Source organism: Pavona decussata, unplaced genomic scaffold, assembly GCF_977016875.1.
Source record: "Pavona decussata unplaced genomic scaffold, jaPavDecu1.1 SCAFFOLD_114, whole genome shotgun sequence".
NCBI classification, from domain to species: Eukaryota; Metazoa; Cnidaria; class Anthozoa; order Scleractinia; family Agariciidae; genus Pavona; species Pavona decussata.
The window spans coordinates 1008849-1028985 of NW_028145528.1; the positions used below are offsets into that span (position 1 = coordinate 1008849).

General features: G+C 38.8%; 1 protein-coding gene and 2 pseudogenes across 8 annotated transcripts in view; all 3 read right to left on the bottom strand.

Annotated features, from left to right (window-relative positions):
- LOC146470040 (uncharacterized) overlaps positions 1-17296 on the bottom strand; it is a 50803-nt gene extending 33507 nt beyond the window's left edge. For 2 of the 8 annotated variants that reach the window (XR_014867032.1, XM_085122145.1), the window contains exons 1-12: positions 16913-17287; positions 14597-14648; positions 13362-13427; positions 12722-12844; positions 10484-10572; positions 9571-9639; positions 8467-8521; positions 7243-7356; positions 6419-6466; positions 6160-6207; positions 5705-5752; positions 4587-4715 (exon numbers count right to left, since the gene is read on the bottom strand). Coding sequence is in view for 5 of the 8 variants with exons in the window: in XM_085122145.1 (XP_084978271.1) it covers positions 4587-4715; positions 5705-5752; positions 6160-6207; positions 6419-6466; positions 7243-7356; positions 8467-8521; positions 9571-9639; positions 10484-10572; positions 12722-12844; positions 13362-13427; positions 14597-14648; positions 16913-17074 (1003 nt within the window). In the remaining 3 variants the exon portion in view is untranslated. The other 6 variants (XR_014867031.1, XR_014867030.1, XM_085122148.1 and 3 more) reach the window with 5 other exon arrangements.
- LOC146470043 (uncharacterized) lies at positions 53-3396 on the bottom strand (annotated as a pseudogene).
- On the bottom strand, positions 2426-4579 carry LOC146470044 (uncharacterized; annotated as a pseudogene).
- Positions 17297-20137: the final 2841 nt, after the last annotated feature.

The following is a 20137-nucleotide window of genomic DNA, read 5'->3' on the forward strand; positions in this document are numbered from 1 at the left end:
TCCCCGATTTCAAACGCGACCCAAATTTCTATAACGGAAACTACTGACAATTGTAGCCAGTCGCTATTTATTTGCTTGTGCGGCAAATACGAGGCGCCCCGGCATGTCGAAGGAGCTAGCTCGTTTGCGCTTCAATAATCAATCAATCAATAAATCTTTATTTGAACACGGTAAAGTCCACCAGGAGTATAAAAATTAGAAATAACCTAACTATCCTAAACAAAATTCAAAACCTAACTACAACTGATCTAACTAAAACCTGTTTTTCATGAATGCCTTGTATACTAGTACTCTAACATTAAAAATAAACATTAACTAATCTTTTGAAATAACTAAGAGATTTGGCTTCTCTCACATCACCGGCAGGGCAGGCTGTTCCAGAGAACGGCTCCGCTATAAGTAAAGCTGTTTTTCATGAAATTAGTTCGCGGAAACGGGACAAATAGTTTGTTAACAGAGTCCCTCAGGGAGTAACGTGTTTCATTTCGTTTAACAAATTTAGATGATAAATATTCAGGAACAAGACCATTTAAAGACTTGTATACCATCATGGCTTTCTGTATTTGGAATTGAGTGCTCAAGTCTTTCCAATCGAGTTGTTTAATTAAACGGTTAGCGTCAGCATCATAGCTAGAAAGGTTTAAAACGCGAGCGGCACGGTTCTAAAGCCTCTGTAGCCTGTCAAATGTTTTACCACAATTACCCCAGACAAGATTGCAATAATCGAAATGAGATTGAATTAGTGCGTTGTATATATAATGAAGGGTAGGTGGAGGGACAAAAGGTCTAATTCTTTTTATTGCTCCTATTCCGGAAGCGACCTTTTTAGATAATTTATCAATGTGTGTTTGCCACCGTAGATTTTCATCAATAAATATTCCTAGCGATTTGACAGAGGAAACGTGTTCTATCGGAACATTATTAATCGAGAGCTCAAGTGGGTTCGACAAAGTACTCAATTTTTGTCTGGAGCCAATTAGCATGAATTCAGTTGTAGCAGTGTTCAAAGTAAGTTTATTGGAAATAAGCCATTTGTTTTATAGGTTATCTAAATCGTGATTCAGATTTATTCACATCAACGCCAGCATAAGTGATGTGGGTGTCATCGGCATACATCCTAGGCTGGCACGAAGTTAGGCAGTTTGGCAAGTCATTAATATAAAAAAGAAATAAAAGGGGGCCAAGGATTGTTCCGTGCGGTACCCAACATTTAAGTGAGCAGATTCTAGAAAGAGAACCATTAACAAGACATCGTTGTGTACGATTAGTTAAATATGACTTAAACCATTCAAGAGCTGTTCCTTGTATATTCCATAAAGGTTCATTTTAGATAAAAGGATATCATGGTCAACGGTGTCGAATGTCTTTTTTTAAATCGAGGAAAACCACAGCATTAACATTACCACGATCAATATTAAAGGCCCAATTATGCGTAGCTTCCAGAAGGGCAGTTACAGATGAGTGTAACGAGCAAAAACCCGATTGATTATTAGAAATGATATCTTCATTGGTCAAAAAGTTAAAAAAAAAAGTTATGGCAAAAATCTGTCCTTTCTCTCCCCTCCCCCAATATCTGTTCAAGGGCTGGAAAGTGAGTGATGCGGTAAAATGATCATGATTTTTACTTATAAAAGATTTATTGATGTCTCCTACATGCATTATGCATGCATTAACAGAAAGGATTTTTTCCTTTGCTGTACACATTTCACATGCAGGTGAATTTAGATATTGACCTTGCTTTGTAGTCACGAGACACTGAAGATATAAATAAAATATCTTCCGTTAGCTCTATCTCTGTTTCACTCCCGACCGGACGAGGAATCTACATACAGAAATTAAAATCCCAACAGAGGGTAGGCCATGCGCAAAAGGAAAGAGCTCTGAAGTCGAGTTCATCGCATTGTTCGTTCATGGTCATTCATGTGCGTCGTTCAAGACGAATAACGGAAGATAATTCGTCCAGACGGATAATGCGTCTTGTGCCCGTCTTTATACTAGAGACGAATAACCAGACGAACAACAAATATTTACCCAAGTTCGTTCAGACGGATAATGCATCCTCTAGTATAGAAACGGCCAATATCTGCAACTCCACTGCCAATAGAAAATAGGGTCACTGGTCGTCAATTAATTTTAGTTCAGAAATCTGAAACAGATTAGATCCTGCGATAAGGGAAGCAGAGCCACTGACTGCTTTTAAACGTGGACTGTCAAAAGCCATTTTACGATCCTTTAATTCTACTTTTAACTTTTGTGTATAGATTTTTTCATTTCTTGTTTCTATGATTAGATTTTTATTTGTTCTTGGTAATTTTCTAGAGGATTCCTCATTAAACTGATTACCCTCATCATGGTTTGAAATCCGCTTTCCGTCAAGGCGTAGAGTCTGTGCAAGGTTCTTCACAATGCTGCCAAGTTCGTGTTCACCCATCCTGGACTTGGCTTAACAAACTTTTGGGCGCTGAATTATTGCCAAGTACTGAAAGGCCTGGAGGTTCGCATTTATAAGGGTCGCCTTTTGAGAAACTCTTCGAAGAGTCTGACAGGATTTCTTCGACCACCGTCCCTGGCCCACATCTCTTGCGGTGTTTTTCGGTGTTTGGCAGTCAAGCCACCAGCACGGGTCTACGTTGACTGAGTTATCGTTGAACCGTACGCATTTCGCCATTTCTCCTTCGTCGACCTGGATACACACAACTTCAAAGCCCTGTACGTAAGCGTCGTAGTGGTCTTGGCGGCCTTGAATATCCGAAAAGCTCGGACAAGTTTATGAAGTTTGCATTGGTAAGAGCCACTCCACTGATGCCACCTAACAGGCCACTGGACCAATATGACTCTCAGTTCTTCGGCTGAGTTGTACGACTGGGCGCGATTTCGGCTCTAACAGCTTTATTGACCATCACACATGTTAAATACAATAAATTAAACAGCCAGAATAAAATGAAAAATATGTGCAAAGTGATTTAAAGTGATAAGGTCAAAAGGGCAGGTGCGAACGGGACGCGAGGACCCATGCGAGGCACCTCCCATGATACAAATAATGATTAAAACTCGATCAACCAAAAGACGCTAAAAATCTAGGGATGGCAGGAGCAGGATCGTACAATTGACCAGGTACAGGGATAGAATATGTCGAAGTGATTTTGCAAAAGGTGAAACATGTGCTCAGTAGCAAAGTTGCGGAAGGAAGCAGTAGTTGAAAAACTGGTAGGGGGTGATAATTTACACATATACTTAGTTCCAGAGCTTAACAATACGATTAAAGTAAAAGGCCTGAAAGTGCTAGTTTTACATACAGGAGTTTTAAGGTTATAAGGATTACTTAGTCTGGTTCGGCCGTGAGAAACAGGAGAAACAAAATCATGAACATTAAGATCAGTAAAACCTTTCCGACATTTGTAAAAAAAAACCAAGATCTTTGAGTTCGTGGTCAAATGTCAGAGGAAGAAGTTTCAAAGTTAAAAGTCTGTCTCTGTATGACATCACGCCTACACGTTGTTTGAGGATCCACCTTGTGGCCCTCCTTTGAACCCTTTCAATTTGCCGTAATCGTTCATTCTCAGTTGTTTGGCTTTTGCATTCACCACTGCCTTTCAGGATGCAAATTCCCTGCTATTTATGATACTGGGTGTGTGGATAAGTTTCTCTCCAGGGCCGCTTGTATGACTTTAAGAGAGTCCGGTTCGTATTAGGAGCCATCTTGTTTTCTTACTTCTACGTAAGATTTTTGCAAAACCTCGTCCAAAGTTGCGGGCGCCATTGTTTCCATGTTGACATCTATGTTTCGCGCCTTTGCCAAGGATGACCAAACTCTCATCCATGTTGCTGTTCTTCTATTTGTTTTTATTTTCTTCCTGATTGAAGGTTTCTTGAATTAGAGCGTTTGAACTGAGAAAAAACTTGGAATCGTCTGGTGCTGGTAGTTTGTTTGTTTCCATGGTTGTTTCTATTAGGACAGTTCGCTTGCCCGCTCGATTTATCGTATTGTCAGCTTCGACAACTGTATCGTTTTCTTTCATTTCAAGACTCTCTCAGTCAATAGTACTAAAACGGTTGTCAAAAGCTAAAGAAAACATCTGAATAAAAGTCATACATTTTTTGTTTTCAAGCTGAACGTGGGCAACCTGCTCAATAAAGATTTTTCTTGATTTTCATTGGCTAGTAAAATTTAGTGCTTAATTGTCATTGGCTGTTTAGCTGTCCGATTTGACCTGCCCAATTAAAAGGTGCTTGTAATAACCAATCAGATTCGACCATTTTGTTATTAACACAATCAAAACACATACAGCCTTATACCTGGACTTTTTCTGACTTCATGAGCAGGAGGAGGATGTTCTTATTTACAAAAGCATTGAATCTGTGACATTAGGGGAAATGAATTGGGTCAGAGACAAGAAATCTGTCCATAATAATGAGGTGCCTGCCGATTAAGTGCCGAACCCCTACAGGGGGATTCTAATTTCATTACAACGGTGTCCTCTTTATTGAGCAATAACATGACAACCCATGCAACCATACCACGCCACAGCGCATCACACCATACCATATCATACCAAAATTCTTGATGCAGGCAAGAGAAAACAAACCTGAAAACAAGGGTTTTCTGAGTCTCGGCTTTCGTCTCCAGCACCAAACTAATGGAACAATAACCAATACTAGTCCGACCACGATTCCAATCGACATGGCCACATAGCCGGCAATTCCGTGAGTAGAATCTAGGTAGAGAAAGCCAAAATGAAAATTTATCGCTGCTCAAATTGGGACATGACATCAAACATGAATAGCCAGATTTCTCAGAGGATTTTTGTTAAAATTTAGTTTCAGACCGATTATTGAAATAATGAAACGAAATATTTAGACCAAACTTCGCGAGTTTCGCAAGGGTTAAATGTAATGAGCTTATAATGAGCTAGGGTCATTCTAGTCATACAGAAAAGTTACAAGTAAAACGAAACAACGTTTCTTCAGTGGTTTAGTTCTATCGCAGATCCCCTTTTTACAATCGAAATACTTCCCTGTTGGCTACTTTGTATTTGTTAAAGAAGGTGGTTCTCCTGGAAAAAAAAAACGTGGACATACTTTAAGGCACGGTCGACCGCGATACATTTAGCCAAACTGAATTCCTTTTAAATCCTGAAAACGCTATCTTTGGAAAATGCCCCAAGCCAAAGCCGATTCTGATCAGGCTATAACACTGGAAATCACAAAAGCAATCTTGACTTATTTCCTCCTCTGCCCAACAAACACACTCCATGCCGACGCGAATTAACTGTGTTGGTGATTTAGGTAGGCTGTGCCTGAGCAGAGGGCATTCGGTAAAAAATGCTTACCAAATTTCATAAATTAACAGGAACCTTTCTGGATTGGTTCGTTTGTTTTACCATCGGTTTTAAATTAGTGAGAAAGAATGCTATTTTCAACTTCTTTATTAAACCCCACAGTACATTTAAGTACACTGTTTGCTTGAATGTCTCGAGGTCGAGTTCGATTGAGTGTATTTCGGAATAAGAAGAAGCAGAAGAGCTGCTAGATTTATCTTTGAAGTAAATTTGGGAAGACATTTCTGCAAAGTTTCGCTGGCACATGATAATTTAAGAGCAATTTTGTACTCCAGTAACTCCAAAACCTCTTTGGTGGGATTTCTTGTCATCATTGTGTGGATTCCTATCCCGGAATAGGGTCAATCGAACGCACCCTTATTTACCTGCTGTATGACGATCTGTACTTGGCAGTTTGGTAGGTGCAGAAGGAACTGCGTCAATTAAAAATAGAGGAGTAATTATTTCGTTAAAAGTAAACCAATGAAATGATATATTACGATGCCGTGTGTCTTAATGACATCACCGATCTTTATCAGGTTGTTTAGAATGAAGGACATAGTTCTCAAACAGACACAGAAACAAACAAACAGACAGACAAACAAAAAAGCGAACACCAGAGAAGAACAAATATTTCACCAGCCGTATTCATTCCCGTTTCATTCAAACCGCGCACAGGGGTAAAGGAAAATCAAGATCACAACCCGTTATGGCTCAATATCTCGGTTGGTTTTTAAAACACCCGTCCCCTTCTACCAAAACAGGGAAAGCTCCACGAGGTTAGCATCGATGATACGAACTGATTTAACAACAAATAGGACATTTCAAGAATCTCGGCTACCTTCTGGATGTTCTGTTGTGCTTGAAGGAGTTTTAGGTTTCGTGGTAACTAAAACAGTAGGCAACAAAGGACAAAGAAAAAATAAACATTAATGATATTGATGTTACTGGATAGTTTGGCCAGATTGTACAAGTTGAACGAATTGGAATAATCGCGAAGTAGGACAAAAGTAACGCGAACTTATATTTTCAAGCGACGTTTTCGTTGGCGTTGCCGTCGTGATTTCTTAAAATCCCTAGTATGTGATCACTGATCTTACCTTCTGGATGTTCTGGTATACTTGAAGGAGTTTTAGTTTTCATGGTAACTGAATCAGTGAAAAAAAAAAGGACAAAAACATCAATTTAGGTTAATTATATGAGATATATAGTTGCGTCTATGAATAGTATGTGTCCGGTGGAAAATAATGTATACAGTATGACTCAGGCCTTAAATTACGCATAGAGAGGCATTTTTATTCGCACGTTTGAATGTCATATGTAAGTTTCCATGATGTAAATTGCTCATGGAAAAGCAGAAACTCAAGTGCGTGAACAACAAAGGCGTGTATGATAATTTTATTTTTTACAGTTTTTATGTGGGAGGAAAGGATATCGATCTTATATGATCCTCTCTTGATGATAAGGCTCCGAACTATGGGCCCCACAAAAGTACATAGCGCTAGAATTCTGAATTATGAATCAGGCCTAAAATGGTTAAGGAACCAATCAGAATATCTCAACACAAACCAGTTATAAGTTATATAAATCAATAGATCAATTACTCCAATCTTGTAATTATATTTCTTGTAGGGTTATCACTTATCATATGGCATCCCCCAAAATGCAATTATCAACAACAAAACTGTGTTCTCGAACTACGAACTACGAACTACGAACCACTTGGTTGAATTTTACAAGATATGAACAGCAATATTTCAGCTTATAAAATCAATCTTTAAGATGCTTTTCTGTTTGTTCTTCAGGGCTGTAATTTGAGCAGTATGGTTGACTTTACAAGACATTACACATTACCAAAGCTCGCATCGTCAGTGCGCGCGCGAGGTTATCCTAGGGAGACAGCTTATGCAGTATTGAATTATACCTTCTTTGTCGCAATTTTTTCCACTGTAGTTCTCAGGACACTGACAGCTGTATGCACGAACAGAGCTGACACAAGTGGCGCCATTCTCGCAGGGATTTTCCAGCTTACAATAATCTATATCCGAGTAATGAATAAAAGAAATAATAAAATGACAATGAAAACAAAAACAGAAATAGTATACCGTATTTCAGTTAACTACACAAACGCCCCCTCCTCTACCTCCCTCTTCACTTAACATCCTCTGTATGTTAAACAATCAAAATAGACATTTATGCTATTCTATATCGGGGAGGAGCCAGTGTTGGCATAGGAACCGCTTTGACGTCAGAACTAGCCTTCAAGTATTGCCTAACAAAAGAGTTATGTTTATTGTTTGCCTCCATGATCAGATACAATTTTTCTAACCTTTCATCATTTCACAAACAGTACAAAAACCACGAACTCTCATAATACACCCGCGCCGCGTAGAAAGTATGTCAGTAGTACAGAAGTTTTGCATTGGTTACTCAGCCGTCGCTTTCCCGGGGAGACCAAGTCGTGACACCGCGAAGTGACGTCCAATTCGTCAGGTTATTTTAATTTCAGTTTTGATGGGCTGATTTCTCATAAAAATAATTACTAAGAACGGCGCCTCCTTATAGAGTATTTTGCACAGCTTATAATTATGAGGGAAAAGCAGAGTAACATAGGCTTAGCCGCTATTGGAATTTTAACAGAAAATTGGCGGTTACCTCGCATTTTTTAGAGATAATTACGCAATAATTATTCTAAAAGCTTTAAAATAAAATGCGATATATCGCGTTTTTTGAACCTCAATTATCCCTGAGAAATATACAGTTACCCCAATTTTTCTACAACAATAACGCTTGCAAAGATCTGCTTTTACCGCATAGTAATAAGCCTTATTCCAAAATGGCTACCATTTTAATATTCTTTTGTTGGTATTCAAATTAGCCCTTCTTACCTCGTTCTGAAGCTCAAATATCAAAAGAATATCTTATCTTGAACGAGGCAAGAAGGGCTAATTTGAATGCGAACAAAAGAATATTATAATAGAAACCATTTTGGAATAAGGTCTATAAACCTAGAAAAATATTAGTAGGCACTGCTCACGGGAAACCCAAGTTTCTCGGGACATCCCGAGATGCACAGAATGCATACGCAATAGCAAAAGAAGGCACCTTTCTACAATATTTGAAGACAGCTCACAAAAGTAACAGATACCTGGATAATATGTTGGTATTTTTGACACGGCATTAGTGTAAGGGAGGCCAATAACCTTGGAAACCGTAACAAAAAGAGAGAAGAGCATATTCAGTATAATTCTTCAATATCATAATAATCAGAAGGACCATTTCTTGTGGCCATGTCCAGTTTCCAAGAGGAACTCGGACGAGTTTCAAATTCAATCTAATGGAGAAAAAACTCGATAGTATGGTAATTATTTACACTGTAGTAATATTATGCTGGGTAAGAAGTAAGATATGGGTATTGAGACATGATTCAAAATCTAAAAGAACGAATCTGGTTATAAAAACCCTTAACGTGTCCCTTAACATGCCCAAATCCATGCAACCTCTTTCGTGTGGTTTTTGAGTCTGGAAGAACTGCCGTGTAGTTCCCAGCTAACAGCTACCACATGTTTGCTGTGGAGCTGTTGCTTAAAGGGTACGTGTTTTACTTTCGCCTCGGCAGTAAAGGGTACCTGGTACACGGCCTTTTGGTCGTTCGGTGCCCGACGGCTGTGCCATGCTGATGAGGCCCAACAAGTCCGAAACAGCTGTCTATGGCTGCAACTGCCCGAATGATATGGCTGTACGCATGCTTAAGGTACTGGCCAGGCCGTTGGTTTGCTGTCTGAGTGTGTCACTTGCTTTTATTGATTGAAGTCTATAGTCATGACTGACAATCAATAGTATTCTTTGAAATTATCCACACCTTATTGTTCGCGTCTTACTTTCTCACTATCTTGGGTTTACTTTCGCTTTCCGGTCGAAATTAAGCATCCTTTCTGAGCTTCCTAATTCCCCCGCCCCTTATCCGGCCATATTAATTAAGGTTACTACATTGTCAAAATTCTAGTAGAGCTATTACCACAGTCTTTTCTGAGCTAAGGGATTTTGCAAGCACACGACCAGGACTTCAAGGAACCTCTCACAGTTATTCATTATACCCTTGACCTGGTTACTTCGTTTTCCTGTCTTGAAAATAGTAATTCGTTTGCAGGTTCAAATTTTATTATGGATAATTCCGGCTGATTATCTGTAACACGGATGGAACAACTGGGAGTTAAAGGTGGTTAAGGTCTTTTTCTATTAATATTTATACCTTTAAATTAACAGGATTCGGATAATGATAATTATATGCAGAGATGTTGACGGTGAAAAACGTCTGATTCTGAAAGGAAATGAAATGGAAATCAGTCAACATAGAACACACCTTGAAGTGGGTAACAACTACTGAGAATTTGGTGGATCACTGATTAACAGAAGTGAGTCAAGAATAGTTTCGTTTGTGCCAATATTCCATTTGGGAAACAACATATCAATATTTAAACATTGCTTCAAAAACGAGGCACGACAAAAGTCTGAAACTTTGATTAATAATAACATTAATTAAGTCTAGTTAGGATAAGACTACAAGTAGTGTCCTTTGTTTTCCGCTCAGGATAGTAAAGCAAGCAAAAACCGCGAGCATGCGCAAAACTTGCCTGCCACGCCCACGTCTTCTCGCGGGGCGATTTTAGCGCGCGTTCGCGTTTTTTGCACGCTTTCCAACACCCCCCCCCACCCCCCCCCCAAAAAAAAAATAAAATAATAATAATAATAATAATAATAATAATAATAAATAAGGGATTAATCGTTGAATAATTTAGCATGTGTCCAGCATGGGGACATAAAAAACATTTGAGCCCCGATCCCGACCGGATTCAAACGTGTGACTTAGCCTATGACGATCGGATCCTCTGAACCAGTAATTGGAGGCTCGAGGTGATGGTCTCAGTTTCCGTCGTAATTGCTTGTTAAACATTTTATCTTTCTTATTACATAACCGACCCTAAACTTTACAAACTTTCTCTATTTTCATCACATAGGGCACTTTTGACCCTATCAGCCTATATTGTGAGGGGCATCACACTACCAAAATTTGGGCAAAATTAAGTTCCGATTACAAACTATTGGAATGTCCTTTGTGGGACAACTGTAGAAAAAGAGAAAGAACGCAACTAGTGTGACCTTACTTTTGGCAGCACAAAGCAGTAAACTGGAGCGATCAGGATATCTTCGACGCTTAGACCAATAAGAATCCCATTCCAGTTCCCCTGAGGATCTAAAAGATATCGTAAACAGCGTATGAGATTACTGCAGAGTGGTTCCTAACCCGTATCAGCCTGAGTTGGGGATTAAGGAATACGCGCTGACTTTTAATATTCATATTCAGTTTTTAATATAAAAGCAAACATTGACAAAGTCTGTGACTTTTCCTTAACTTTATCTGGCAATAATTGGCTATAATAATTGCTCACATGACTTGATTTTTCCACGGCAACTCGTTTTTGACAGCAATTTTTTCCCAAATTTGAATATTTTTCTTCTAATGAAAAATTGTAACTTTATATAAATTAATTTTGCATATTTACACCTTATAATTCTTTTTTTTTTCTGTTTTTTTTTTTTTTTTTTTTTTTTTTTTGGCGTTTTGGAAGATAGCGGGAAATCCAATATGGCGGATCCAAGGCGGTGCCTGTGAAGAACAAATTTACGTAATTCTCTTGTAATGTGACGTCATCGGTACACTTAACGGACATCAAAAGAACGGTTTGGGACATACAATACACCTTCCAAGTCGCCGTAGACTCGATGGATTTGACGTTACGAGATGGGGTGGGAGTTTCAGGGAGTTTGGATATCAAAGTAATAGTTGATAATACAAAAAATAATAATAATAATAATAATAATAAGGGTACGAGGATACGAAGATGCACCAGTATAATATTATCATATCATGGATGTGCTAGGCGGCTGGTCGAAAGAGACAGAGATTAGTGTGCGATCCGGCTGGTTGGGCGAAAGACTACTCAAGTCTTAGAGAGAATGCAGAAGGCGGTTTTATCGGCGACGCTGAACAAGAACTTTCAAAGTAGTAACATGATAATGTTATATTATACCAAGATTGATAGACCAGCCATGAATAGTTATTTGTATGAGTTTTAGACTTTCAGACATCTAGACTATGACTTTAATATATATTTATATATATTTTATTGATTTATTCACATGCTATTTTAAGTTTCGCTTGGCTCACAGGTTACGCTATGCTTTCTGATGATGTGCATACAGATAGTTTTACTACGCATAATAATAATAATAATAATAATAATAATAATAATAATAATAATAAATAGACAAGGTTGACAGGTAACTTTCCCATTATTGAATCATCAAGCCTGATGCCCATTTTGGGGAAACGTTCACGAATAATCATTAAAATTACCCTCATCTTTTACCCTTCACCCCCACTGACGACATAGCATCTTTTTATTGCATCATGAATATTTTATGTTCTTTGGCTAACTGTGTGTTCAAAACGTTCGTACAACATCACAACAAAGATTTCAAATGAATTTATTAAAGGAACAGCAAACTGTAATCCGCCTTTAGCTATTGTTCCAGTAAAATGAAAATGTTGTCCCAATTGACAGCCTGCAACCCATCCATCTTGGCCATCATTTGATTTCTTTTTATTCTTATATGGCCTTAAGATATTTTTATTTTTGTGTCATGTTGTTTTTATGTTGTTAAATGTCAAGTACATGCATGAGAGAGTATTGTGGCCTCTGCCGGCCTTCCACCATACATTTCATTTACCCTAATTTTTAACGATGGCAAAATATCATCTTTTCTTTCAACTGACTGGACCGACCTAAGTTCACCAGAGATAAGGGTTTCGAAAGGAATCGTGATTTAAAGAAAAAAAAAGGCAGAAATCAATTCTGCAGAACTTTATTTGAACCCAAAAATTAACACGTGCATTTTGGAGGATCGATACAACATCCCGGCAACGGTTCGATCCAAACTTCCAATTAAAATAACGTTTCTACACTGAACTATGTTGAGTTTGAACCAGTTTTGTCAATAGATCTTTTCCATGGTGCGATCCTCATTGGAAGTAAACGTGGAGTATTATTTGGTCATTTTAGTATGACGCAAGAGCCTTTGTTTCATTAAGATGGTGACCCAGTATATCCCTATTTTCATGAAAAATAAGTTCAAACGAGTTTTAGGCGTTATCTTTTTTAATCATAAAAGGAGGGATCTGGGAGTGCAGGAAGGGAGCGTTTTCCCCCTGCATAGACCCGCTACTACTATTACGGGCTTTTTATCTCCGGCATTTCTCCATCTACTTCAGCAATGTCGCGTGAGAAAAATAAAAATAAAGCAAAAAAAAAAAAAGAACCCTTTGGTATTCAATTACGTACCTTTCATAGAAGGCCATGTTGCATTCATATACCAACCACTGGTGTTTACATTTTGCCCAAAGGTGACTTCGACCTCTGAGGGAATCCACTCTCCAGCTGGACTTGATGACGGGCTAGAGCAGCCTGAAATGCATTCATAAAGAAAGAAAAATGTTGATACGAAATGATAAGAAATTTGTATATTGATTCCGAAACTAAACTTCGGCCACCTCAGATCACGTCGTTGTTTCTTAGAGAATTGAATCCACGCCTCGTTGCTTTTTTGATGATCAGGAGTTTCATTTTTTGACAAACTAGTGACTGACTGTTGACACCACGAAACAAATTAAGTTCGTAGTTTCTCTTTCTCCTGATAGAAGGATACAATAACCTGGTGATAATCTATTCTAACTAAAATTTTTTTTTTCAAGTAGCAGTCTATTTCCATGGCGAAATACGTCATAATATAATCTCAGGAACCATAATTTTGGAGTTTTCTTTGATTTCAACGTTTCTCAAAATAGATTGCATATGCAGCCTTTAAATTTCTGTTTGATTTTTGCAGTGCATTTATTGCTTTTGATTTAGAATTAGACGCAGATATCTAGTGGAGCTTTTCGTTGCATCAGCCTACAGAAGTGAAACAATTCTGCGAGCTTACCATAATCTTGTAGAACTGACTTTCTTTTGCGAAGTTTGATGTCCTGTTTATTTAAAGCGTGCTGACCTGTCAAATGAAAAATAAAAATAGATTTAACAAGAGAGATCAGGGTGCAGTTATTCAGCGAAAGCTGAGCCGGTAACTGGCCGCTGACTGGGCAATGGTAAACGGTAGCGAAGGATTACGAGCAGATTACTATTAAGTTTCTCTTGTTGAAAAACGTCTCCATGGGGGTATGGCCCAGCCTTCTTACTCTACAGAAAATAAAGGAAGACAAAGCCACAATGAATGACTGAATGAGCGTGATCTACAAGAAACCCAAATTGCTGCCTGAACTTTTAACCAGATTTAATTCAGCAGTGATACAGTCTACTTATCCTGGTTGGCGCTACCTTAGCGTTTCTTTGGACAACGGGACCTGGAATAAATCTTTTGGCCAGGGCTGAGTTGCTCGAAGCATGGTTAGCGCTAACCATTGGTTAAGAGGTATTAAAACCTATAGGTTGTCATGGTATTTAACCCGGGTTAGCGCTAACGATGCTTCGAGCAACTGGGCCCTGCACAAGTAAGTCAGCATCAGGCTGATGAATATTTTATCGAATGCACAAGAGAACTATAACCTGGCTCGAGTTGTTCAAAGGCCGGATAACTTTATCCTGTGGATAAGTCACTATCCGACAGTTTCAATCTGTGCAAAGATTTCAGTATTTCCTCTTGTACAAGCGAATATGCACACTCTAACAACAGTTAAGTTTGGGAGTGTACTAACACCTTGGACAACGTTTAACGTGAAGTATATTTTAGACCCTGAATAGTGCCTTATCCAGCGGATAAAGTTATCCGGCTTTTGAACAACTACAGCGTGATCTGTTGTTTTCAATATTCGCCGTTAGTAGAAATTATAGACGTAGATCACGATAGGTTAATGAGAAGGGACCAGGCCATGACAGTTAGTAATTAATTTAAGTTATTTTTGCAAAATATGAAAAGGATACACAAAGGGGGATGAAATTCAAGTTTACAGAAATTTTAGCAACGGTTGTTGTTTTGCGGGCAGAGTTTTATTGTATTCCGACTCAATACAGAAGGAATCCAACCCAGTTGATCATGATGCCGAATCAAAGGCCACACAAAGTAAGACGCAGCCAAATTTACCAATGGGTGGCCAATGCCTAAAAATGTTCAAAAACATTAAAAACGAAAGAGTGATTGTTTATTTTCCTTTTTTAAATTACCTTTGTATCCGTATAGGCATTGACGTTGACAAGATAGCACACTACGCAAAATCTGCAGAGCGAAAAACAAAGTTTGTTTAATAATGAAACTCAACTAAATTATCACATATGGTTACTTTCGCAACGTGAAAGTAAAGTTAGAACTAATTACACAATTTGACGTTGTTAAAAGTTTCTTAAATACGGTTATGAGCTTCCTAGAGTAACAACGAAACGGGTGAGTGAGTTTAGTCTGTTTGAAAACAGGAAGATGCAAATGAGCGTGAAGAGTGCAGTGTGCAACTTGACTTCCTCTGTTTCCGAGAAAACAGACAAAATATGTGCATAATCTAGATACGATGTGATTACGCCATTTGTGTCTAACAGAACAGAACAATTTGTACTTCGAAAGGCACAATTGCGTTTTTAAAAGTTTTCGAGTGATGGGCTTTTGTTAATCAGTGAAGAGACTAAAGAGAAATTGTGCTGTTAAACATGCTTTTGGCGCGCTCGCACTTCACAGCGGCGATGATATTAAGAGGACAAGAAGAAATCAGTCGCCGGAAAAGCGAACTTTATCCCCATCCAAAAATTAAAAAGTGCATTTTGGAGGATCGATACAACCCGCTCCCCAGCAACGGTTTGATCCGAAACTTGCAAATTGCATTACTGCACTCATCTATGAATAGGTTTGAGCCGTTTTTCCAAATGAATTTTTTCTCTCATGCGTTCCTAATTGGAAGAAAGATATGGAGTTTAGCACGTGATTAGCTATAAGATGTTCAAAGTTTGTTTCTCAGGAAAGTTAACGAGACCACATGTATGCCAGAGGCGCATGACATGCTGCCGAGGAAGCCCTGTTTATCTATGAACTTCACTGATAAAATCGATCGTGTCAAAAGGTGTAGCAAGATATTTTTTGAGGAATCGGCACTTTATCTATGAACTTTACTGATGAATCACTCGTGGCGACAGCTGTAGAAAGATGATGCTACATAAAATTCACCAGAAGAATAAACTACTTAATATAGATACTAGCTCTACTTAATACTAATATACTGGGTCCACGTTGTGTTTAATTTTTTGAACGAACACTACAAAAAAGAGCGGGCCCTTTTTTTGGTACCACTAGATTTCCGCTTGTCCACAGAAAAACTATACGCTGCAGTTGAAGTGAAGAGGGGACCAGGGTCAATTCTATTTTAAAACTGATGATGTTGAGAAAAAGACGACATTAGTATAGACATTAATAGAGGGAATCAAAGAGTTAACAGGGCCGTAAAAATGGCAGCTGTCATTTGCATGGTCACATTTTAGGATGTCATCCAGCTAAGGACTATTGATTTATTTATTCTAATTGAGAGCGTTGTGCTCTAGACAAAGAGATCCAGAAGTCGCTCAAGCATTTCACCCAGCAGGACCTCAATGTCATAAACAAACCGCGAAGCAAGAAGGGACATGAAAATTTTGAGTGCGTGTTGCGGATGATTCGCTTCGGAGCATTGTGATGAAGTTATGCCTCACTATACGAGTTTCGTTAAAAAAAAAAAAGATTTATTCACTTAGTAAAGAAAAATTGTGTAAAAATGACTTTAACTACAAAGTTTGCTCTTGGTATGCGACTGAGCTTTGTCTCATTAACATTCCTGTTACTTGTTTCGAGACTTCTTACGTGATTCAGCGGGTCCATGATGCATAAATGTAATTATATTTACATCACATATTTCTCACTAAAACTTCAGAATGAAAGAAAAAAAAAGAAAAAGAAAAAAACCTGACGATTTTATGATTTAATGCTCACTGTCTCCTTGAGTTACCGCGACAGCAGTCGCATTATCCATTCGCCAGTGTAGCAAGAATTGAATCCTAAGAATGTAATCTTGCGTTTGTTATTTCTCAATTTACGACCGAGGTTTGCGAGTCAGAAACATAACTTTAAACCCAAAGACTGAACTAGAAAAACTAGGCCTAGAGAAAGAAAATTTCATCACATTGGAATTAGGAAGTCATTGTTTATGATTTAAGCTAATATTGGTTTGTAAGCTCAAAATCGCTGACGATATCACTAATAAATCCGGAACTCGTTCATTCAGTTTTCTTTTTATGAGATAGGCGTCAGTTACGTCCAGGATCAGAAGCTGCAAAGGTTCTAGTTTTTATCGAATAAACTCTGCTTCTTTCGATTTCCCGATTTCGTCGTTTTCGCTAATGTGGATTTGGTATGCAATTGGTATGCATGTCATGTCGATCCTGTCATTATTCCGATCACGTTTTAAAGTTTTCAATGGACAAGTACATGCATCTCCATCATAGCATGAGGCAAAATCCACAACACACCTGCGTTTCTCTTTTGGAGCTTTCTTTCAGAGCCAGACGGCAGTTACGAAGGCATCGCGCCTTCCGTCGCGGTATACGTTGGCCTGTCTGCTCAATCAAGGCCATCGTCCCAATGATCACACAAAATAACAGTACCAAAACGATCTTCCTTCTTGTAGGCATGGTTTACTCAGATGGTGATACTGCCGAGTACAAAATGATGTGATTATCAAATAATGCTTTTTACTCGGGCCGTAAGGCGGACCGAGTTAAGGTTTCGGTAGCATTATCAAATTCTTTTTTCTTTTTGGGGTCGCGATGGGCCGAGAGATAAGACTTCGGGCCACGAGTTATTGTTCTCGGTCTTGTTTTTTGTACTCGGCTGGTACGAGTTACGTTTTCTGTCGTGTTATCAAATTCGTTAAATTCTCGGTCGCGTCAGTTTGTTTTCGGGCCGCGAGGAGTGTTAACAATATGCGAGCCAGACGTGCGAGGCATGAACAACCCCAACATAAACTGCTAACCGTAAGCTAACCGGGGAGCTATAAGCTAAGCTAAGTGCTATTTAGGCTAACTGGAGTGCTCTTTAGGCTAACCGGAGTGTTTTTTAAGCTAACCTGAGTGCCTCAAGGTTAGTTTTATTTAACCGAAAATTTGGCAACTAAATCAGTCTATGACCTCGTGGGCCATGATAGATAAAGATGTCTCACGTTGACTATAGAAAAACAATCAATGTAGAAACGTTTCTGTCTTCAAATGAAAGGTGAATAACAAATGCTTTCCCCTGAATTTCATTTCAAAATATTAACAGCGAAACATTGTAAACGTACATGAACGTACGCGTGATGCGTATCGTTACTCTAGGTCCCGGGGGGGGGGGGGGGGGGTACTCAACAGATCGGCTTGGTTAGGGAGGTGCGGCCCGGGCGTTCAAACCCTGACCCTGTTTAAGACATAATTCTCCAATTTCCCTAGTTTCTTACTGTATTTTTATGCATTGGCAATCACAATCTGTTTAAGCCATTAGGTCATGTAGGGATACCCTGTTTAAGACAGAAAGTGATGAAATAGATACCCCGTTCAAGACAAAACTTCCTGAAAACCATACCCTATCGGGCCGCACGTCCCCGAGTCTAGATCATACCGAAAATTACGATCCGTCATTGACCCGGCGTCACATACATATTAGGACCGTACAAATGGTTTCTGTCTCTAAACGAAAGGTGAAAACGTAAGGATTAAAGCCCGGGGATTATAAAAAGCATTCGTATGACAAATGTCGTTTTCCCCTGTATTTCATTCTGACTGCAAGAAATGTAATTCTATCTGGTGGTTACTTATTGTCTCACTATATCTCTGTATCTATCTATTTGGTAGCCTGCGAGCAAGCTCTCTTGTGGGTGGGGGGCGGGAGGGGGAAAGAGGATCAACCCCCAAGAGAGCTTGGTCGCCGGCTACTTATTTGGGGGAATTGACGATGCTGGAGGTTATCACTGTTAAAAGATATTAAGGAGGCTCGAGGCAGTTTTTTTGGACTTAGGGTGGAAGTTTTGAAATTAGAATCTCGCATACAAGATAAACTTCGATCTCCTTCATACTACGTCATCATCTCAACATATGATCAAAGTTAATTTTCTCATCAGTTTCCAAGCAACAGCTATTACCATAGCAACGGAAGCGCATAGCCCCTCATTTTAAATATTGTCGATTATCTCGAAATCTAGTCAAACACTTTATGACGAAACTTTAGGGATTTAAACCACTCAATCTAGACAACTTGTAGGCGAAATAAGAAAAAAATTTGTAAGAGCGTTTTCAAGTAAATAATGAATCAATTTTTATGGGGTGATTTTGCTTATTCCAGCATTTTTCGCCAATATCTCTGGAAAATTTATAACTTGACACTTTGTCTTTTCTGTCAAAGGGGCTTTCCTGATAGCAAAACATTCTAAATGTATATTGAACTTTATGGGTGTCTCCGATTTTAAGATATTTATGTTTAAAAAAGTGAAAATAAAGCGCAGATGGATGCAAAAGTTCCTACTTTGCATAAATCGAGATATCTTTAAAATGCCCCCACAGATTTTTCTGTTAAATTACAAGCGGTTGGTGTTAGATAAGAAGGTTGAATCTTGGTCAAGTTTCAGTCGTTATTCGCTTTCTCCGAACAAGAATTTTATTTTGTTTGTCCCGGTCGATTTCACTGCTATTCACGTTATTTGAATATTTATCATAACGTGAAGTCGTGCAAAAGGTAAAATTTACAATGGAAGACTTGAGAAGCAGAGGCATATATTTATGTAAATTTTACCTTTTTCACGACTTCACGTAATCATAAATATTCACAGCACGTGAACAGCTGTGGAATAGACCGGGACAAACAAAATAACACTCTTGTTCGGAGAAAGCGAATAATGACTGAAACTTGACCAAGATTCAACCTTCTTATCTAACACCGGTTTCGGTTCTTGAGCCTAAAACTTGCGTGAATATCGAAAAGAATTCTTACTCTAACCGCTTGTAATTTAACCTCCTTAAGCTGTACGCACCACACAGCCAAATATGGCCCGAGTATAAGCTGGAAACAGCTTCTTGTTTTTGTTTGTTTTCCCAGTTTGTTCACATCAACAATTTGAAGTTGATATGCCGAGCGCACCAGCTAGTCCACTAAGGATACAAGTACATGTTTGACGAGACGCTGGTTACTGTTTGGTCAGCTCCTAACTATTGTTACCGCTGTGGAAACATTGCTTCGATACTGGCCTTCTCTGATGCAGATACCAGGGAACCCAAGCTTTTCAAAGCGGTACCGGACTGTGACCGCGTTATACCTCCCAGGACAACTACACCGTACTTTTTGTAAATTGCTGTAAATTTGTTAGGGCAGGATTGTTCTAAGGAGATTTGTGCGTCGAAACTGACATTATCGAGCAATGTGACGGCGTTCTTGTATATTTTACTCGTTTGTATTTTTTTTCTGAAAAGCCGCGCGTGTAGATGAGATTCACTAAGTGATGGAAAATTGAGAAATTTGAAAGTTGCTTTGCAGGTCAGGGAGGAAAGTTAATAGAATTTCAATTTTTTTCCTTTTTTTATTATTGCTAAGAGGCGATAAGAGCAAATTTGAATTTTATGATAATTTCTTGAACTATAGTAGTCGTATAGCCACCATAATCACCCACGCCTTGCTCCCATGTGACTTCGTAGCTCAGTCGGTAGAGCAACGCTGATCAAACTCGGAGGTCG